The 22925-nt window shown below is 34.3% G+C and overlaps 3 protein-coding genes across 5 annotated transcripts; 2 read left to right on the forward strand and 1 right to left on the reverse strand.

Moving 5' to 3' along the window:
* Positions 1-310: 310 nt before the first annotated feature.
* On the forward strand, positions 311-19280 carry Papi (tudor and KH domain containing protein papi). The gene is made up of 10 exons (XM_076383040.1): positions 311-518; positions 591-999; positions 1083-1295; positions 1393-1556; positions 1687-1907; positions 12973-13153; positions 13253-13549; positions 14515-14762; positions 18217-18377; positions 19034-19280. The coding sequence occupies exons 1-10, from the start codon at positions 423-425 to the stop codon at positions 19144-19146; spliced, it is 2103 nt and encodes a 700-aa protein (XP_076239155.1). The 5' UTR covers positions 311-422; the 3' UTR covers positions 19147-19280.
* On the reverse strand, positions 2041-9701 carry LOC143182195 (TD and POZ domain-containing protein 2). 3 transcript variants are annotated; one of them, XM_076383061.1, is made up of 6 exons: positions 9242-9701; positions 4186-4393; positions 3519-3817; positions 3003-3257; positions 2461-2608; positions 2041-2361 (listed from the first exon to the last, which is right to left on the reverse strand). In XM_076383061.1, the coding sequence occupies exons 2-6, from the start codon at positions 4361-4363 to the stop codon at positions 2093-2095; spliced, it is 1149 nt and encodes a 382-aa protein (XP_076239176.1). In that variant the 5' UTR covers positions 4364-4393; positions 9242-9701; the 3' UTR covers positions 2041-2092. The 3 variants fall into 3 exon arrangements, with proteins under 3 accessions (XP_076239176.1, XP_076239168.1, XP_076239185.1); XM_076383053.1 differs by having other exon boundaries at positions 4186-4377; positions 9242-9700; XM_076383070.1 differs by lacking the exon at positions 9242-9701 and having other exon boundaries at positions 3519-3869; positions 4186-4311.
* LOC143182211 (uncharacterized) lies at positions 19163-22862 on the forward strand. The gene is made up of 2 exons (XM_076383083.1): positions 19163-19345; positions 22194-22862. Exons 1-2 carry the CDS (start codon positions 19334-19336, stop codon positions 22491-22493), a joined length of 312 nt encoding a protein of 103 aa, XP_076239198.1. The 5' UTR covers positions 19163-19333; the 3' UTR covers positions 22494-22862.
* The last annotated feature ends 63 nt before the right edge of the window (positions 22863-22925 follow it).

The raw sequence follows: 22925 nt of genomic DNA on the forward strand, positions 1-22925 counted from the left end.
AAAGTGAAAACGATACGTTCAAATTGTCTGTAACGGTCTAAACTTGGAGTTGACGTCATAAGAACTTTTCAAGTATAGCAACCTAAACAGCAACGTCAACATAATTTACAATTACATTAAATTTATATTACATAATATACTCTTTTTTATACAATTGAAATAGTTGAAGTATGAATGTAAGACGAAGACTTTAATGCATTGCTAATAATACTGTCTTAGAAATGCGTTGTTTTCTAGTCTTTAATCAATTTTGAATTTCAGAGTTGGTAACAATACGATTTTAAAAATACAGTTTCAAACTTCGAGGTTATGAAGTATCACATTCGCATCTTCGAACTATGTTTTACACATAAATTGGATTTAACTTACGTGTTAATAAAGAGTATTGATAGCATAAAACGTTTAAAAGATTGCTGCATAAAATGAAGTGGATGTCGCGACAGCTTAATTTACCATTAATACTTGGTGTCTCTTTAACAGGTGTTGGAATAGCTTTAATATATTTATTATACAAAAAGGTAAGACTTATCCGTTTAAAAAAGTTTATATTAACCAATGGTTTGTCTTAATTCCCTTTTTTTATTAAATAGGATAAGGAAGATACAGCTTCTCGTAGAAATCATATCCAAATTCCAAAGAGAATTACAATAGAATGTAAGATACCTAGGCAATTTGTACCTGCTATTATTGGAAGGGGTGGTTCAGTGATAAAAGATGTACAAAATAAAACGGGAACACAAATATATTTCAAAGAAGACAACGTTGAATGCCCTGAACGTATTTGTTTTATAAAAGGAACCTTTGAGGCTGTACATTTGGCTGAAGAAGTGATAAAGTCTATAATCATAAATCAGCCTATAATCGAAACATATGAAATGTATGTGCCACAAAAGGCATGTGGAAGAATAATAGGAAAAGGTGGTGAAAGTATACAACAAATACAAACAACTTCATCTGCTAAAGTTATTGTTGAAAGTGGCTTTGGTACCTATAATCCAGGCATGTTGATTTTGTACATATGTTTAAAATCTTTCTGTTTACGTTATTTTAATTAATTTTTAACTGATTATAATAATTTTTAGATGCTGAAAGGAGAATTATAATAAAAGGAACAGCTGAACAAATAGCTTCAGCTTTATCTCAAATTGAAGATAAAGTTCGCGAAGAAAAAGAAATGCGTGCAAAACTGGAAGCTTCATCTACAACAAGATTGCCTAGAGGTAAATTGTCTCCTCGCAATACTGCAGTCAATACAACTGAACCTTTACAATCTACAGAATCTCTTCCAACACAAGGTACATAATACATATAAATAACTAAACAAATATTTATGTGTGCAAAATTATAAATACCAATATTTGACATAAAATATTTGTGTATCTTTTTTTATAGGCACTGATGGTGTAATGGAAGTATATGTATCTGCTATGGAAAGTCCTAGTCAATTTTGGATTCAAATTGTTGGCTCTGGAACTACAGCTTTAGATAAACTAGTATCTGAGATGACTGCTTATTACAATGAAGAAGAAAATCATGAGTTACATACATTGAAAGATGTAAGTTTACATTTTCCACTTGTATCATTGATTCTGAAACATCCTGAATAAATATTTCACTTACCAGAAATAAGTATATGTATAGAAAGGAATTTTAAATTATTATTATTGTTATAATATTTTATTTCAGGTAACAGTTGGTCGAATGGTTGCAGCTAAATTCAGTTTTGATGAACAGTGGTATAGAGCTGAAGTTATTTCTGTTCTGGAAGAAGGCCTATGTGAAGTTTACTTCGTTGATTATGGAGATCATGAAGTAGTCCAACTTGGCTCTATATTCGAACTTCGAACAGACTTTTTAAGCTTACGACTGCAGGCAATAGAATGCTCTTTGGCAAATGTTAAACCACGGTAAGTCAGTTTTTAATTGCATATACAATTATTAAATATCAACTATAAATTAGGATTTCAATTTGATAGGATAATTTAAATCGCACCTTGAGAAAAATCGAAAATTTTTTCATATTTAAATCGTAGCGCGGTATTAAATTCGTAAGTTTTTTTTATTAAATTTCAAATATTACATAAAATAAACATTAATTGCTTAATTCACTATCGTCCATGTTGCTTGATCTTGAACTACCAGTACTGGCTTCGCAAACTTCATTAAATAATTCTGGATTTACATGTTCCATCATTTTCCATGCTAAGCTTTTGTTCAGTACAGTTATATTACCTTCGCAATACGCTAAGCTTGCTCTCTTGAGTGACTCACAGCTAAATTCATCTGCAACTAAGAGTCTACTTGCTATATTTTCTGGTGTTATTGTCTCTATAAGGTTCCTCTCACAGAGCTCTTTCAACCCTATAGAGTGCAGAATTGTAAATTATTTCGCTTATTACTAATCTGCTAATTTTACAGTCAAATTTTATTAGCTCTTCAATATTTAATAACTTATAATACCTTGTAAGGAAAAACGTTCTGCCAGAGATAAAAGTTGAGGAGCTAAGCTGTCCAAATTATCTACTCTGTCACTGTATATGTATCTTAATAATTCTTCTACCACTTCCTTACTAATGTCTAGCAACTCCACTGAGAACTTGTAACGATCCTGAAATATGTTTCATACATAATGTTGTATTAAATTTACACATATATTGGAAAATCTATTTATAGTAACATTGTGTACTCACCCATGAAACTAACAAAGTTATTTACAGTTAAAAAAAGCTCTACTCATGAAGACCAGAATATTCTCATAATTAATAGTAATTAATTACATTAATTAGGCAGTTCAAAATATTTAGTTATAAAAATAATGAATGCTGTAAACTTATTAAAATTAAGTTTATAAATTAAGTTTTTGCAGAAAATTAGACTTAATGTTAATATTGATGTTATAATATTTTTAAAAGGCAATTCATTTAATAGCCGCCATTTCGAATTCAAAATAAGTTATTTGAATCATTCTTTAGTAGGTGTACAGTATAATATTTTACACATACTTCCAACTGTTCATTTTCTTTATTTATTACTTTTTCTTCCAACGAATTTCGTGTATCTGGTACTTCAACTTCTGTGGAATCCATTTTTGTATTGCTCGTTGCTGGTGACTCATTTATAGGTAAAATCATATCAGCCAGAATATTGCTACGCGCGGCTAATACACTACTATGAACCGGAATTTCTGTACTATTCAAATCTCCACATATTACTTTAGTATCTGCAGCATATGAATGTTTCAATAATCTAGCCATATCCTGAAAAATATTAATTTATATAAAATTCTGAAAATATAAATAGAAATGTGTGAAAGAAATTAAGAATCTTTAAAATCTTTGAAGCTGTATTTCTACATATATTTTAGCTCTAATTTTTACTTATTTTTAGAAAGAAATATTTCGTCAAAGGATTAGGAATTCTAAAATCCCTTTTGTTTAAATTTCTAGTTGAATTAGTCTTTTATGGAAAACTTTTAAAAAGTAGCATGTTGACTTTAATATTATTTTAAAAGCACTTACCTGTGACAAACTATGCTTCTCGCTTTCGCATTGAATTATTTGTACCTTGACCATCAGTAGAACTTCGTCATCCTTATTTAAATGCCTATCAACGATGAACAAATCCCTGTATCCTAAGGAAATGATTTCTGAGCATGATTTCAGTTCAAGTACTGTCCTACTAACGTGGCAGTATTCCCAGTATTTAACATTGGCGTTGAAAACTGCAAATTGAAATCGTATCTTCGCTTGTTCTGCCTCGTCCACTGTGCAGTGTAGCATATTCAGACACAAGACAACCGGGTTTATGACTCGTTTCCCTGTTATCAAACAGCATATCGTATCTTCTTTTAATGAAGTCGATGTTGATGGCTATTTTGAATGAAAAAAAAAGGGAAAAAAGTACATTCAATTCTCAACTAATGCAATGTGAAATTAAAATTTTTATTGATCCCTTAGGACACCAAATTGCAACACTAAAGCGATTTGAAATTTGATTTTAGGAATCTGAAATTTAATTTTAGCAGACTGAACTTCGAAATTTTCACGTGAAATTTTTGTATATTTTATTTTAATTTTAACTAATGCCAGCTCGGATCAATTATGTTATAGAGCGTTAAGTTTTTCATGGAAATTTGTGATAGTTAATACGTATATTTGTGGTAATGGTTTCATTTGTCCTCTTTACCGTCTGGATTCTTCCAAAATCTGATGGACAGGTTCCAAGTACTGTGAATACCGTTTACATTCATGTCGAACGACGGGCTATCGATAAAGCTTTTCTTCTGCACGGACTTTCTGTAATTTGGAATGGGCCATGTGTATTTAAAGATAACATCCGAGACCACTGGTACGAGCAGTTCCATTTTGAAGTTTGCTCCTGTAAACGGGAAGTCCTATTTGAAATAAAAAGACAATTGCGTTCAAAATCTATCGAAATATTTCTGTCTGCTTCAATTTATCGCTCTAATATTTCAAGTGGAAATATCGTGATCAGAACCAGAGGGATGGTAGAACTCGAATTGTGTAGTAAAGTCGAAAGTTTTACGCAAATATTATTTATTTATTTGAAATATAAAATTTAATCTTTATTAGACATTTTTTTGAATTTATTTCGCTATGTGAAAATATTTTTTTTTGGAGACATAGAAATACTCTATCTCACAATTTCAGTGGAATAAAATGGGATCCATATCTGTTTCAGTTCTTTCTAAATTGATTTTATCTTATTTAAGAAAAATTGCTTTATTTATTGTATATAGTCTTCAGACTTAAAAAAAATAAATTACAGCAGCACAATTTTTTGTTTGCCTCATTTTCCTCGTTTTATAATTCACTTTCGATTTTCCTCGCGATTTGTCTGTCTAGGAACGGTGTAATTCTCCTGGCGCAGTATAATTGCCGCGTATAGTCACGATAAAGCTTTGAGAAAGTGCGCAAAACGGTTAGCCGATGTGTTAAACTCGCCCTACTGCACATGCACAGGCAAAGTTTACGTTATAATTTGCAAGTTCAACGGTTGAAACGTTGTACACGTATGGCAGAGCGCCAGTTTGCCGATCTCAATTTATCTTTATTTAACTAGAATTCCTTGGCGGCATATAAATCTGCTTTTATGCTTTTACTGTTTCGCTTGGGCTCCAAACAAACGCATGAAATACGTACGAATCGTATGGAATCAATGTTTTTTATTTTAAAGAAGAGTCATTACGGGTTTCCAGCAGTTTATGGACATAAGAATTATTCTATTGAAGTGACCATAGAACTGTTTGATCGATAGATTAATATTATTATACGTGTTTCACTGCATTAATTATTATTAATACTTCATTGATACATGGATATTGTTATTTCTAGTTTGTTGCATCAGTTATTGATATTTATTTTATATTATTACAGACAGATACATTAATATTGTATCATATGTGTGTCAGAATAATTACATTGAAATTGTTTTACAATTAGGTTCTTATTAGTATATTGATGATATTTTAAATACCATGTAGTATCTTGTTATAACATATCTGGCTAGTAATATTAATGCAACATAGAAATAATATTTATCCAATAGTATTGGCATATCAGTTTTCTGTATTAATTTGTCAATGAAGTGACGATTATGTTATTTATCAGTATAGTATTATGCTCTTCTATTAGTATATCTCTATTAATATTGATTTATTTTAAATCATAGTTTACCATTCGTCAGTATTATATCAATGAGCTGGTATATCAGGATTTTACTATGTTTTCTCTATTATGTTTATCGAATTTTGACAATACTTGAACTACTGCGTGACTAATATGAAAACAATTAATGCAATGAGTCTATGACGAAAAAATACTCTATCGTACTACTCCGAAGCCTCATTTTATATTACATATATGTATATATATTTTATTATTATGTATATGCTAGTAATTATGAAAGTGGTTTGAGTAAAAAATCTAAAAAAGTTGAATTTACCACTGACGTTATAATGTAAATTGATGCAACGTTAAATAAGTGATAAATTAAATTTTTTAGATTGTTTAGTTAGACCACTTCCATAATCATCAGCACATACAAGGTGATCAGTTTATCTGGAAACTCTCCGAGTGTTGGCAGCATTTATTTTAAATGCTATTAGCATTGTAAGTGCTGTCAACACTCATTAGAGGGTCTCCAGTTAAACTGCTCACCCTATATATTATATTAGGATATAGGCTTCTCTCGAATCCTTCGCTTTCAGATTTACGATTTTGCCTTCATAGTATCATTTTAAAAACGACAATCCACTGCAAAGTGTCAATCAAGATGACTATACGATTTCTATAGCCAGAATTTAGTATACAATTTTATTTTCAAATACAGTTAACAATAAATGTCAGGAGCATCGAATACAGAGATCCATCTTAAATTCTCTGAAACTGTGACTTACATCATTTTACTTTATAACCAGAGACATATCGCCAAAGAAGAGAGTTCTCAAGCATATTCCTGTGATTGTAAGGCAAAACAACCTATGTCACATTTTCAAAAAATTCAAGTCAAGAACTCAGTGGACATCTAGAGTATAGAATTCATATTTTCAGAAAGAAGAAAAGACATTAAAAGGATTCTTCACCTAAAAATAAGGGTTCAAGAAGCCACAGATCCACAAGGCGATATTGAAACCGAAAACTTTAAGCGCCAATTTCTCAGAAACCAGAACACGTGACAGATCGTTTTGCCTCGCAACCACAGACTTAGTCCATCAATGTCGCCCTAGAAGGGTCGTTCACGGCGACGCTTACGTAAACGAGCATCGACGTTCGATAAGCGCCCTGGTAAACGGCCGAAAAATTGAATCATCCTCGCGATGCCGTGAACGATCAGAATTGGAATAGATTCCGCGGCGGTGAAACAGTCGAATGCGAATTTAATCAATCTGACCGAATACCAGCGTGCCTCGCATCGCGTGCCGAGGAGCAGCTAATCATCGGGCGCAACCTCGGCGAGTGATGCACACACGATGGTTTTCGAATTGGAATTACCGCGGTGCCTACGGTCTTCGGTTACACGCGACACGGCTGCTTTCGAGGGCAGAGCCTAAGAGCACCTCGTTGCCAGAAACCCACAGACCACTTCCAAACGATTTCTATTTCCGTTGCAGCCGCTCTTTCTCCTTCTCACGGCCTTACTTTCAATTTTCCTCGATACGGAACTGATACAGAGCTTATTCGATATAGACTCCTCGCTGTACAGTGTTTCGTTGATGTAGGGGCACTGGTTTATCGTAGACTGGCGATTTTACAGCGTGAGACAGGTTTTCGAAGTTGAAGGGGATATTCTAGCTTTGCATAGTTTTTGTGCGAAGAGACTTTCCATAAATTGATGATAAAATGGAAGAAGTGAAGTAGAGAGCAGCTACTAAAGTGGAACCATCTGAAAAGTCTCATCCTGTAAACCTTGCACTCAAACATTAGATCAACCCAATTTCTGACCACTTTAGTATTTAAATATATAGGTGAAATTTATTTTTTTATTAATAAATCTATTTAATTTATTATTTATTAATTTATTTATTTTATTATTTAGTGCTGAATAACAGTACAATGTTTTTAAATTTAGTAGATACTAGTGTTCTCTTTAGTAGACCAGAGTACGCGCGAGTACTCTGCTACTTTAAATAGTTTCATATTATAATGGATAAAATGAAAAGATTGTAACAAGCCTTCTTCCAGTTTCTTAATATTTAATATTTAATATTTATTGGGTTGGTACATAAATTCGTGTCTCATTACTTTTCTCTTTTTCTCCGTGGAATAATGATATTCATCAGAATATGTTATAATAATATCATATTTGTTATAATTACAAGTAGAAACAAGGAACTATAATTATTTTACAGCGTAAAAAACATATTTTTGATGTACAAAGATGGGAAAAGTGACGTAACACATTTATGCATCAACTTATACATTTGATGAGACGCTTTCATTGCTTTGAGTGAAACTTCAGTCCAAATTCTTCAAAGACACATACGTTTCGTTCAATTTCGGAAAAAGCATCCTTAATAGGTGTTTATTCGCGACAAATAGTGTACTGTGGCGTTCAAACGAAGTAAGCAATTTAACGTTGCGTCGGTTTCACTTAATCATTCGATTCTGTGAAATTGTTGACACGAAAGTGCTGTTTGAGATCCCGTCGTGGCTAAATGAGTCTAGGAAAATTGTTTGTGGCAACAGGAAGCGCAATGAAACAGTAATTTAAGACGATATTGACAAATAGGGCAATCGCGTTAAGCGATCCGTAATTGAACATGACAACGATCTCGTAGATCGTCTCTGTTACAGAGACGAAACACTTTGAATTTTACAATGTTTAAGGTAACGGTGTTAATTACTGTGTGTCGACCGACTACTGTGCTCCTTCCTTCCTTTTATTTCCCTATACAGGGTGAGTCACGAGAAAGTGGTATCAGAGAAGTTCTTAAAATAAAGCTTTTAAATTTTGAAATTGAAAATATCTGACTTTATTAATGAAATAAATATTTTTAGTTTAATAGTGTCACATATTTTTATATGTGAAAATAAAAGGGGTTCTGGGAATTGGTCAGCACATAGTAATTGGCATTGGCACTCTTACTCTGTTCTTCCTGAATCTCGAATTTCGTCTGGCGTCGATATTGTTTTGAGAAATGAAAGGAAATTCATAGAATTTCAAAGCCACGTTTCTGTAGCCAAATCGCACTGTAGGTGAATCATTGGCATGTTTAATATCTGTTTATCTCTATAGGAAAGTTTTAGTCTTCAGTCTTGCCAAAAATAAGAGCTCAAGTTTTCCATCCCCTATAGACGTCAACATTGCAAACAGCAACTAAGACTATAAATTTGAGGCACTGTACAGATTTATGAACTCTAATTGCAGTCACGCTCAAGCTTTAAAAACATTTGAAAACGATAACAGCGTATGTTAAAAAAATGAAACACTTTTTTAGTTAAGAAAAGATTCTTTTTAAATTGAATTTAAATATTCTTCCAGTTTTCAGTATTAAAAAAACAAGCAAAATGAATTGAACGCTAATTGCAATGTTAATGTACATTTTTCATTGAATACTTTTTGCACAGTATTTCTCTGCTGTAAAGTCCCTTTCTCAAGCAACGAACATGATCTCAGCAGAAATCCGTGCAACGTGTTCCTCTTTGACACACGACATTCCACTTGACACTGTTACCGCTCTAAAACTGAACACGATGTCGCGAAATAAATGCGTACTTACATACACACACGTCCAGTGAGACGTTCATTAATGCATTGCACATAGGATGAGCCAAGGCATTGAAAAACTGCAAGATTCACTTTTGCACAGTTGCATCCAACGTTGCACTTGTTAACAACACCAATCAAAATATTCTGTACAAGATTCGAAGAAAAGGAACTCCTCAAACTTTGTATCTTTTGCCAATATCGTCTTCTTAAATTTCTACACTTTTTATTTCTGTAGAATTGAAATCACAAAATAGGAAATGTTTCCTTAGCTACTTTCAATTATTTAATAATATTGTTTTCTTAGTTATCAGTAAAAGAGGCGATTATATTAACTGATAAAATGCTTCTAATGAAAGATGACATTTATCCTCTTCTTTGACTATTTTAGTAACTGTTATTGTTCACTGCGAAGACTGTGAAACTACTGAGACCCTCCTGACTATCGTCGAGGGGTCTAACGTACGTCGTCCACTTCATCTTCTCACACGTGAACACTTGTCTACTTGCGCCGTTTATAAATGGATCGCAAGCGTGCCTAAAGTGGCTTAAGTCTCATTAAACGAGGGTGTTTTACGCGCGGTCTTTCTTCCGGATGGTGATGGCTTAATACTAGAGAGTCATTGTTTCTAACGTGTATTTACTCGTCGGTTCCCATGGGTACCTGCAGGTGCTTTTTATTTGACATGTGGTTTAAAGAAAATGAGAGTCTATACTCTATGGGATCTAATGCACCCTTAGGAGCAATAATTTATATCTTAGTAGAAACCTTAGTAGAAAATAGAAAGTAGAAATCTATTTGATAGAATAATTTTTCAATTATTTATATCTGGTTGCGTCTTTTATTTGGCATGTGGTTTAAAGAAAATGAGTCTACAAGATCTAATGCACTCTTAGAGATAGTTTAATATCTTTCAATATTTTTATTAAAATTTAAAACAGAACATTGAAAGCTTATTTGATCAAATAATTCTAAATCATCTCTTAAGAATATCAATCATTTCAGAAATTTGTACTATAGTTGTACTAGAAAGTTGTATACAGAATTGTGTCAGAAATTTTAAGAAATGAATCTACGTGACAAAATATGATGAAGATCAAGAATGACAAAATTGTGTTTGGGACTTTATTTCAGACTTATTAATTGTTAGAAAAACGTCTAGAATTCGCGTGAAGCGTCTGACTTGGGTCATTCTACTGCCAGCGTGCCCTCGTCGCACCAGACACAGCGTAGTCAGTAGTACAAGTGTTGAGTCAGACACAGAAAAGTCAGTAGAATAACTCTGATATAAGATACAGAAATGACAGTAGAAAAAGTGCTCAGTCAGACACAGTAAAGTCGATAGAATAAGTCCTGAGACAAACATAGTAAAATCAGTAGAATATGCCCCAAGACAGACACAGTAAAGTCAGTAGAATAAGTCCCGAATCAGACACAGTGAAATCAGTGGAATAAGACCCTAGTCAGACGCATTTCACGTGCATTTTATTTTTTGTATTGAAGCCTGCGACGCAATTTCGTCTATCTTAACTTTCATCCTATTTTAGCATCTAAAATCACCCCTTAAAATTTCTAACACCTGTTATCAACTACGCTGTATATAAGAATTACCATCTTCAAGATTAGATATTGTATCCTATATTTGCAACGCTTATCTATTCTGGAATAGATATTGCTAACGACTTTTTCATCCCCTAATAGATCAATATTCCACAATCCTTCATAAAATTTTTATATTTATGGTTTACCTTCAAACTTTCATTACTATACTGTGAATTCTTATGAAATATCATATTTTCATAAACACAGTTAAAGAAATGGAATCTAAATAAAAATATGTTACAACTTTCAAATAGTATAATTTGTACTCTAATTTTCGTATTATCTATATTTTTCAATATTGTATGCATTCTGCAATTTTTCTTCCAAGTTCTTACACAATTCACACTATTTCATGCAATTGAAATTAATTCCATTATACTTCTATATGTACATATATGATAGTCAGATACATAATAGTCATTTGAACAAAGCACCAGAATTAAATTATAAAGCGAATTTAGCAGGCCTGTTGTAGAATCGAAGTAAACCATCCTTAAACAGCCGTCGACCATGACTATCAATTTCGCCCACGGCTAATCACATTCGACGACATTGTCATTATGATTTTCCAACCAGATATCATCATACCGCTGGAAGTTCAAACAATGAGCGGTGCCTCTGGCGGAACCTATTTACACGTAACCTGCTTTTTACGCTATCAAAACACTGTCAACGATACGTATAAACGTTCATACGCTTTGTTTGTTTTCCACTCTGGTTTGTTCCCGTAGTTACCGTAACACGTGTAAAATTAGCGCGGGGAAAATCACTGAATCTGTTTCTCCCTCGAAAGCAGAGATGCTCCAATATCGATTACGCAACTTGGAAACGTTGTCCAGTCCTGGCTTGGGAATTCGAGTTTAGATTATTCTTGCGTAACCCTGTCGAGATAGTACACGAAAGCTTTGGTGGAAGAAAGTCATTGAAAACATAGAGTGTAGGGGTTGATAATAAAAACTACCCTTGTTACTATTTGCCTTTTTTCCAAGAGGACAAAAAATACTTCGCCATTTTGAATTCTTTTTCAATGGATCAAAATTCTTTTAAACAAAATATTCTATTTCTATTTCTGTGTGGGGGCTGATAATAAAAACTACCCTTGTTAATATTTGTCTTTATCTTTCATATTGTTCATATTATCTTTCATCTATAATCTTTTAATATTGTTTCGTCTTTACATTTCGGTGACTCTGAAACGCGAAGTCGTAAGAGTAACGTAATTATTTATTGCTTAGCGTCACCATGAAGGAAAATATTTGTGCTACGAATTCCCCCAGTCATCACTGACAACTGCAATCGTACTGCGAAGTTAGACGAAGCGTAGCGCAATAAATATGTCGGTCAATTGGCAGCGAAAAGAGGATCGTATGCCCAGAAATGCTGTCACTTCTCTCGAGAGTTTATCACGTTAATGTTACCTAGAAATACCAAATCGAGGGGCTCATAATGAAGAACACTCTCTGTTAAATTTTAGAATTTTTTTAACACGAATGAAGATGTTGAATATTTTATTAGAAATTTTAATCCATCGAAAAAGAATGAAATATTTTAAAATTCTTTTTATACTCTTCTGAAAAAAGAAAACAAGAATTGCTTTTTACAGCATGAACTCTCAATTATTATAATGTAGTACATACTGTGGAGGTTTCAATTCTGAGAATGAATATTTCCACAAAACTGGTGCTTACATACATTGATAATAGAATTGTAATGCATTGTTGACTGAAGTTATGTTATGTTGACTTGAAGAAAATACTCGATTAATTTTCCAAATCCATTTCATTAAACTTACTGTGAACTTATGGGTTGACCTTATGATTCTTCAACATTAAAATATGTTATTTACTATCCTACAACAGTTCTTTATTCTTTACTTTGTCTTATTTATTCTACGTTTAGTAGTTTAGTAAATATAGACACTACTCGTTATAGACTCATATCTCGTTACCAACAACGAATTCGTAGACTCTAAGAGCCACATTTTCAAGATTAACTTATTTTTAAGTAGATCATTCTGTCTCATGGGAATGGTGAAAATAGCAACGAGCTTATACTAAAAAAAATACATATTACCTTTCGAACAAAAAGTCGACTACTATGAAAATCATTTGCATAATTCTTCTTCTGTTTGTATAATTCAGGGGCAATGAATGGAGCACTGAGGCTTGCGACAGATTCGCGGAACTGGCTTGGCTAGCTCAATGGAAAATCCTGGTAGCTAAAGTCAGACGCTACAAAGAGCGAGCTTTCAGCTATGGAATATCTCGACGTGAGGGCTCGCCTATACCTTGTCTTGAACTTTTCGACAAGAACGATGACAAGGTAAGTTCATTCCTTATTTTTCATTTGCAAACACACAAGAAAGATCGCAGAAGATAGAAATTCCAAGCTAATTAGGATTTTCATATTTCCATGAAATAGGACATCAACATTGGTCAAGAGTTAATAAACGAAGGCTTCGCTGAACTTGAAGAGACGCTGTCCTCGGCAGCCTCGTCAACGTTGTCCTTATCCACGCGTAGTCATGATATGACAACCATCTCGAGCCCAGCATCCTCTTCTCCTGTGGCCAAACGAGCTTTGAGTCCAGAGACACCTGCAAACACTCCACGGAAATTGGATTCGACCACGGAATCGTCGATAGATACTCTAGATACGTCGATTGTGGATGTGAAATCGTCCTCCAGAATAGAAGAAATTGATTTGGTGACACCACGAGTAAGTACATTGCTATCTGTGAGCGCTGTTTAAAGACTAGTGAAGTAGCTAGTAGAAATAGAAATTCTAGAATCTGTGATCGGTTGCTTATCTTATGAAATGGGATTGAAAATGGATCATTATTTATTGCATAATGTGAATAGTATGACACTTTTGAACTGAAAGTTGGGCAAACTTTTACACCAAAAGTAAATGGTCCCATTTAGCAAGGTATTCTATTCTTTCTAAGGATGAAGACAGTCATAAGTCCATAAACTCTTCCTTTCCTAGATATAAACACTTTCTATGCATGATAAAATATTTTAGAAATGCTTAAAACTTAAAAAAATTACTAAAAATAGTTTCCTAACACCATAAGAGAGCACTTTTATTATAAATAACTTTTTTCTTCTAATGGTGCGTTTAAACCAAGCGAACGAATGCTCGTTTGTCCCCCACTTCAGCAAAATTCAAGTGACACGAGCATTCTTTCATTCAATTGTCCATTTACTTCATTAATAATAATTGTACTTCGCTGAAGGTGGGAGAAGAACGAGCATTTACTCGCTCAGTCTAAACACACCATAATAAAGAGACTTTCCATAAATTGATGATAAAATAGAAGAAATGAAGTAGAGAGCAGCCACTAAAATGGAACCATCTGAAAAGTCTCACCCTGTAAACCCCACACTCAAACATTAGACCAACCTGTGAATACACCCTGAACCCCTCTTCTCTTCTCTTTTCACAATAAACTCCATAGAACGTCACAAGACTTCACCAACATCTAACTTTCCAATCGATAACGAGATTCCCTCTCGGACCAGTCACAGGCGAAGTAACGAAATGGGATCTGGCATGGAAAGTGCGTCAATCGCTTTTTCTACTTCCCCCAGGGGAACACGCTCGCCTGCGGTTAACCGTCAAATCGACGGAACATCCAGCGATCGGTTATCGTTCAGAGTCTCTGTATCGATTTCTTCCAGAAAGCCGTCGGTTCGGTCGAGGAGATCGATCTCGTGACACCAGTCAAGGATGAAACGAATCGTTTCATCGAGAACGAGAAGAAAGCACGCGGCGAGGACGGTGGCGGCGACTACATGCGAAACGGGAGCAGCAACAACCAGAAGAACAGGGAGCGTAATTCGAAGCTGAAGGTGAACAAATTGTCACAGATCGCGCCTGCTGGATACGAGAGCGACCTGTCTGACGACTCCGACGAGCTGGAGCTGGGGTAAAATTCATAATCGTGAATACTTTCGCGCGTTCGCTACCAGAGGGTGTCTTGTAAATTGGCGTCAGATGTTCTAAGGCTGGTTTGGAAGAAGTACTGTACAGCTGGGAGGAAGCGGGTTTGGGCCTGGGTCTATTAGTCAGAACTCTAAAGCTGAGAAACTGTAATGTTTTTGTAGTATCATGAATACAGATTTTTAATCATTTGTCAGCAATTATTTCTTTTTTTTACTAATGTTGTCAGCACTTTAGGTCATTTTATGTTCTAGGTTTTTAGAAAATCTGCAAAAATTCTGTTTGACTTCTCAGTATTTGTAGAATATTGTCTAATAACTTTTGTTTGTAGATTTCTCACCCTTCCTTTAGTTTCTTTTTGTTCTTTTCTTTAAGTTTCCACGGAGAACTTCAAGAGAGTAACAAAGCCTGTGCCTTAAAATATTTAGATTGTTGACAGAGGGTTAATAACAGTTATCAGATACAGTAAAACCTGGATTAACTGACTTAACATGTTGACTGCTATTTCACATATGGGTAACAATTTTTTCATCGTTGTGAATAACATTTACATGTATAATTATGGATGTTATTAACAAAAAAACGTAGCGACAGTTTACTGGAACAAGGAGAACACTGTAGAATAAATACACAAATGAATTAAAAGCAATTTCTTTTTCAAGTTGGTGTCACTATCAAAGTGATGAAATTTCTAATGAACTTAGCATGGCAGTTAGTGTGTTAACAGGAGATTCAAACCTAAAGCACCCTTTTGATGACTGCTTTTATGATCTCTGGCAGACTATCAAGTCTCAGTGGATATCCCACAGTACTCTTATAGCCAGGATAGTAATACCTTGACTCAGGTTTGAAGTTGAGAAGCATGTACCTGACTTTATGGTACCACTTAGACCCAAACTCAGTTACTCCCAATTGTAATTGAAATGACACTGCGGTGCACTTTCAAACTGAATTTATAATTTTCAGTAAGCTATTTCAAATAATCAAATTTCCAATCTTCAGACTTCTTTAGTCAAAGTTAGTGACTTTTGATAAAAGTATAATTCTACTTACAAATTCTAATTTCAAGTGTACCAATTCAGCAATTAGGTATACAAGAAATAGATTTCTTATCAATTTAAAAGCTCCTACGTAGAGTGCCACACATTGTTCTTGATTCCTTTAAAATGTGAATGTTCAACAGTTTGGTAGTCATTACTGCTTCTTTCTGTTGCTTCCACGTTTTGAATCAAGAAGAATGCTTCCTCAAACACATAGCAACTTTTAGATTTTGCTATTTACGTTGACTTCGTTAAATTAACAGCACCTCCAAAGGTGGACATTTCTTAACTTTTCTCATAATTAAAAATTAACAGTACATGTGACAATGATCTAGTAGAAAAAGTTTGGACATCGTAAGTACTTATGTAACTCATGGTATCGAACGCGTTAAATGCACTCGAATCATCGCCACCATTTGTTCAGCTACTTAGACTTAGGATATTTCGCGATTGTATGTAGTACCAGTCTTTCCTCAGAGATCAGATTGACGCTTATCAGGCTGAAAACTGTTTACTGTGTGATAATTTAATTCCCTAATGTAATGTAACTCCTATTGACATTTAATTTTAGTCTTTCAACAAACTACTTTTTTTTTTATATAAGATGGCCTAATAATGAAACATGATAAGACACACAAGCATATTCGCCAGACAAGGATTGAATCAAATCTTAGTTGTACTTTTAGTAGAAAACGTATACTTTTTATTTTAATACAACCACGCGAGGATAGATCTGTGATGGAGTGGCGTACAGAAGTTTCTGAACAACTTTGGACCAAAAATAAATGACCAAATATCAATATTAATACGTTCTAGATACTTTTACTTGAAAACTTATTTTCGGTTAAAAATTTACTGATAAAACTGAATCATATTGGTACAATGAATTCTATAATGAGATTTTTTTTTTTATAAACGACCAGTTATAATATCAATAGGAATACCTTGAATTAAATAATAATAGCTGTTTACTTTCAGAAATTCGGAAACTGAGTCGAAATTTTATATTTTAAATTTAAGATTAAAAATTGATAATTTAGGAATCACGTCAAAAATTTACCACAATCTTTTTCCTGAAGAGCAAAGCAAAAATGGTTTTTCAGAAACTTCTGTACTTCAGTAATTCATATAGCCGTTTAATATTGAAACACAATCAAACTTGATATTTATACGTGTCGTGAGTGATTTTGATCAATGAACGCCTCTTCTATTGCATTCACAGGTTGTTCAATATCAACTGCAAAAACGTGGTAATAAAGGTGCTAGAAAGACGCAGAAAGTAGCAACTAGTGACAGAGAAACTCACAAAAATTGATCAGAATAATTAGAGCGTCTCGCGCCTAGAAAAACTTATAGAATATTTATTTTTCAATCTGGAGCAGTTCACAAAACAATCGATCCAGCTTAAGCTAAATCCTTCAACCATTTCACTCACTGAATTTTTCAACAATCTTAAGCAACTCAAAAATACGTTTAACAAAAACCAAAAGCTTTTTCAATTGATCAAAAATCACTCCATACTGTGCTCGACTGTACTTCAGTAGACTGCAATAAGCATGTACCTAACTGTAATCGAATCAAACAACTCTCTTCGCTAGTTTTAGAGAAAAAGACTTCTGCAACACATCTGAAAGTCTCGAAACGTTAACAACGAAATAGCCTAGAAAAATGAACACACAGTGAGCCCCAAGAAATCTCTTTCCAAATCTTCCAAGTAGTGAGGTAGTATTTATTGTTCCCTTCATAACATAGTACGACATACTAACATATGCTCAACATCAAAGAAAACAGTGTGCCTTAAACTGCTTCGTACACCTAACTTCCACGAACCAGTGCATAAGGAAGAGACGCAAGTATTAAGCTATGAAGACGATAAAACACACGTAGATATATATATATATTTTTATAAGATAATCGAGCTCCGTTTTGGCTACCCAACACGGAGCTATTTTGTTATATCTCAATGATTATACCAGACGAGAACGAGAGCGAGTGAGAGGAAGAGAACGAAAGAGTGAGACAGAGCAGAATGTTTATCACAAAAGCGTTAAAGTTAATTGTTGCTTCTTTAGTTGATACTTTTATTCTCAGAGAGTTTCATTTGTTAAACGCTACCAGCTAGAATGGATCGTGACCCAGTAACGGTAGATCTCGAAAGCTTCTCGCAAAGGCTTCTTTCTCATTGTCCACTGTACATCCTGTCATGGCGCCCATCGTAATCGTTGCCTAGTCACGTCGTGACGAACCTTGTATTTCGAGCATTGTAACGGGAGAGCGAAAATTCCTGCCAATAAAAGTGATCACTCTGCATCGTTTGTTCGCTGTCTAATGGAACCCAAAATCGTCAACCTCCCTTTCACTCGGAACCGATCGTCGCGAGCTGGCTTTCTCGGATTGCAGCGCCGCCGACGCCAGCCGAACGATTTTTCGGGGCTTCTTGTCAGCTGGTAAAAGTCGGGAACTAACAGATGACCGCAAGAACGATGGGACAAAGCCCTCGTGGATGAAGAGGGGATGGAGGTGGAGGAAGGAGCGGTGTCGGAAATTACTACGATGGAACGGTGGGTAGACTTTTCCTCATCCGGAGAACGGATTTGTATCGCAGATTTTCTGGGATAGAAGTCCTGTTTGAGATGCTATTAGGGATTGTACATCGGAAAGGCGAGTTTGGTCTAGAAATTGAAATAAACGAGGTGCTGGAGAGATTTTAATTTGAATCGTTGAAAATTGTAATAGCCTAATTTTAGAATTTTTGGATGTTCGCAAAATGTATAAATGTTGGAGTCTGAATATATGAAAATTTCAGTATTTGGATATTTGATAATTTGAAAATTTGAGGACAGTTCTTAAATCTACAAATCTGAATAGCTTAAAATGTTAATATTCAGACTTCAATTTTTGAATATTTTGAAAACTCTGAAACGTTTCAATGTTGAAGTTCTCTAATATATGAAAACTCTAATATATGAATATTTGATAACTTGAATATCTGAGGACGTCGAACAATTTTTAAATTCATAAACCTAAATAGTTGAAAATGGTAATATTCATACTGTCAAACTTTTAAACATTTGAAAATTTAAAAATTTGTAAATGTTGAAGTTTAAATAGTTATGTTTAATTTTAAGTTAAAATTTGTATTGTAGAAAATTAAAAAAACATTAATATTTTTAAAATCTTGAAACTTTAAATAGTTACACTTACATTGTAACTATAGAGAATGCTATCACTATCGCGACTTCTCAAACGAGAAGAATTCAATACCTAGCAGTCGAGACTGAAACTTGCGGTCGTGGCAGCGTCAACGACAGGACAATTGGTTCGGAATAGGGTAAATAGTAAAAGAGTACCGAGAATAATTGCTGTCACTTGGAAGCCAAGCGGTGCTCGGTGATCGGGAAAGACGAGAAAGCTGCGGCGAAGCGAAACGGTATAAAACGACGGAAACACGGTACCGCTCATCAGTTCGACGAATAATTCTGTAAACTATCAACCACCATTGACTAGCAAATCGACGATGAATAATTTGGTAATTTTTTCTTCTTCTTTTTCCTGTTTACGATTGTTAATTTATTATACAGAGAACAAGTAAAAATCCTTTCGAAGTTCATTTTATAGTTTCGCTATAAAGTGGGTCATTTCTTTGATCAAAATTGAATAAAAATAGTTAAATGGTTATGTAAATACAAAGTGTCCAAACGTGGTGTTTTTGATGTATAGAAGTGCTCGATTAGAATTGTGTTTTTGGGACATTATTCGCCATGAGAGTGGTGTAATTTTGTATCGAAAATTTAAAGAAATAAGACTTCGAAAATTTTTTTAATTTGTAAGTTTAAATACCGTAAACTCTGAATGTTTGAAAATTTGAATACCTGAGGATCTCCATATTTAGAAATTTCGATGCTTAAAACTCTGAATATATGAAAATTTAAATACCAGAAACTCTCAACATTTGGAAATTTAAATACCTGAAACTCTAAATATTTGAAAATTTCAATGCCTGAGTGATACTCTAAGTATTTGAAAATTTGAGTACTTAAAACTCTGAATACGTGAAAATTTGAATATTTTTATCGTTCACTTATAATTCATTTTTCTTAATAAATGATATAAAATTATACCAAACTGAAAATATCACTAAGTTTACGTACTGTGTACTTACAATTAAAATTGTATTGGTATTTTTATTTGTGTGCTATGTTCAATGTATGCCAAAGGAAGAAATGAATTCACTGACGCTTTTATAGCGACTAAAACAAGCATTAATTGACCCTATTAGTCGAACCACTAATCACCGGATGAAGTTATTCGCGGTACGTCGACGATATCGCGCTCTTAAATTGCAAATACTGGTTAATTGGTGCGTCGTGAAATAAATAGAAGCCAAGCAAAACACGGTTGATCGATTCAATGGACTGACGCTGATGCCAGTGAGAACATCCTGTATTTATTTGCGGACTAATGACAGAAAAATTGGCCTCTGATTTTCGCCAATTTTTCGTCGAATAAATTACAATTGTTTTCATCAGATCGTTAATTATTTCGCGAGAACGTTGTTTTAATTATTATGGGAACTTCTATAATCAAAATTATTTGTTTCATAATTTAGAAATTTATTTTCTACAAAGTTTTAAAAATGTGTAGACCTTGACCATTTTCAATTTTTATACTATTTTTGTAATTTGAGAAGTTATTACTGACTTTCAAAATTTGTTAGTGGATATGATTCCAAAAAATATGTAGACTTAAATAACTTTTCATATTTTTAAATTTCTCTATTTATACTATTTTGTGCGCCATTTTTACCACACTTGAAAGGAGCAATTTTCAGAGGATAGTATTATTTATAATAACAAAGAATTCGTCACAAATTGCCTTCAATTTAGATAAGCGTAAACTGGAGCTACGTCACGAATAAACATTGGTAAACTCAATCGGAATTTTCCCTTCTAAGTTCGTCCAAGGGTGGCTGTCGGTAATTGCGTTCTGTTACCTTGACCTTTTTGACGTATTTCCCAGAATACTCGGTGCTAAATAATTATATACCCGTCGCCTTGAGAACCTCATTAAAATTTGCAATACCTTATTAATCTTCGAAGAAATATCAAATTATGCCTCGAAACGATCACTTTTCCTCACCGCCATTACTATCCTCATCGCCTCCAATTTTTCCTGATATATTTCGAGAAAATCGTATTACACCTTCGTTATTTATCATCGCTGCTTTATCGCCGTTTCATCGACGCTAAACGAAATTAAATATTCATTTTTCATCTCTCCTCGGCGATGGACGTTACGACTTCCGAGATAGTCGTTTAAAAGTTAGACATCCCTTCGCTGACAAGTGTCTTTTATACTCTGAGGCGGTCGATAAAGAGAATATTTAACCTTTAAAGGATTCGCTGGTCTGGCACGAGCAAGAGAACTACTCCTTTAAAGATCAACGCGCCGTGAAATACATAGTCAACGATGCTTTATTTGACATGGTTTAATCAGAATTACAAGCAGCTACCATGGTCGAGAGTCCTGCGACTTGAGTCGCGAGCAAAAATGACGGTCATGAACCGTGACTGTGGAGGTTCCCTAAGAAAATGTCTCCAATAAAATTAGAACTAACAGAGACATTATAGCGTTTCGAAGACTGTTTACATAAGGTATCTTTTGTTCTTGTGTCTCTGCGAGAAGAAAGAAATTGACAATGAAAAATTATTTAACGAGTGATAATAATAGATTGAGATCGACTGTTTAATCCCCAAGGAAGTGAAGATGAATTTAGTAATCAGAAATATAAAAGAAATAAATAACATATGTACTTGAAAAGGAAAATTATTAGTTAAATACTCAAGTGTCCTATTTTCGTTTAAAATAATTGTGACAAAAGTGTTACAAAAAGTGTGGAACACGTTCATGGGACAGACTTCAGATAAAAAATTGAGGAAATAGGTTGATATACCTATATCTAACATTGCTCAGTTTTTTAGCAATGTACTACTTTGTATGGTTTAAAATATTGCTCCAGAAAGTATACTATGCAGAACTAGAAAAGCAGGTACAAAAAAGCTACATATCAAAGGGTGTTCGACGATAGGTTTCAGAAATTGTATGGGATGATTCTATATACCAAAATAATTAATAGGTGCTCTGCTGTTGGCAGTTTAAAATAGATACCCCTTTCAAATCAACAGTGAAGGTGATAAAACTACCAAAGAAAATCGTAAGTCAAGGGATTAATTAAGGAGCAAATTCTGTCACTAAGATTATTTCACAGGAGCTTCAATCTCCAGCTCTTCACGCTGCAAGGAACAAAAATAACCGAGACTACGTATTATCACCAGTACCTGATAGACCTAATTAACCAAAGTTCTACTCCATTTCAGATCACAACATTGATTCTTTTCTGCGGGGTCTGCGGTGCTTTGGGCGGCCGTCGCTACATCGCCATCCCAGTGGACGGGGTCGACGTGATCGAGCTGAGCCCGATCACGCCAGCTTTGCCACGGATCACGAGGCAGGCCGAGGGCCCCATACCCTTAGCGCTTCCTAGCATTCGTCAGGATGGTCCAGAGGGCTCGCGTTTGGAGAGATCCACTCCTATTCTGGACTACGTGGACTTCGGCGGGCACACGGGCTCCAATGGAGCTTTCAGCTGGTACGCTGACTATCCAGCGCACCACTGAAGATTTAGATAGACCAGAAGTCCACTGATCTTGCTGACGAGGCTTATTGAATGTCCACTGACTCTGAGTCCCTGTTGCGCAGAGTATTCAGTATTCTGAAGTTCTGAACTTGTAACTTCTTGTATTTTGATTAGTGATGAGTCTAGGTCGAGATTGGGTGTTGCACAGCGACGAAATCTAGCCAATCGATCGTCACGCCAATAAATAAATTATCATTAGGTTGGTGTGATTCATTGTTCTTTGATACCATTTTGTTTCCACGATTTTGTTGTTGTGAGACACTTGATTCGAACGAAACTTATTGTCATAGAAATACCATGTTAATTTTGTAATTAATTTATGAAGTGACAGCTTCTTTTATTTTTTTTTGGAGTTTCTTAAATGGTATAAAAGTGAGTTGATTTCGAATTTCGAGTAACTCTTGCAAAGAAA

The sequence above is a fragment of the Calliopsis andreniformis genome, chromosome 1 (assembly GCF_051401765.1).
Source record: "Calliopsis andreniformis isolate RMS-2024a chromosome 1, iyCalAndr_principal, whole genome shotgun sequence".
NCBI classification, from domain to species: Eukaryota; Metazoa; Arthropoda; class Insecta; order Hymenoptera; family Andrenidae; genus Calliopsis; species Calliopsis andreniformis.

Excerpts from the sequence above, each read along its gene's own strand:
- Papi (XM_076383040.1), top strand. The coding sequence starts at position 423 with ATGAAGTGGATGTCGCGACAGCTTAATTTACCATTAATACTTGGTGTC. Across the intron at positions 1,000-1,082 it reads CTTTGGTACCTATAATCCAG|ATGCTGAAAGGAGAATTATA; the intron begins GCATGTTGATTT and ends AATAATTTTTAG. Across the intron at positions 1,296-1,392 it reads AGAATCTCTTCCAACACAAG|GCACTGATGGTGTAATGGAA; the intron begins GTACATAATACA and ends CTTTTTTTATAG.
- LOC143182195 (XM_076383061.1), bottom strand. The coding sequence starts at position 4,363 with ATGGAACTGCTCGTACCAGTGGTCTCGGATGTTATCTTTAAATACACA. Across the intron at positions 3,258-3,518 it reads AGAAGCATAGTTTGTCACAG|GATATGGCTAGATTATTGAA; the intron begins GTAAGTGCTTTT and ends AATATTTTTCAG. Across the intron at positions 2,609-3,002 it reads AAGAAAATGAACAGTTGGAA|GATCGTTACAAGTTCTCAGT; the intron begins GTATGTGTAAAA and ends AACATATTTCAG.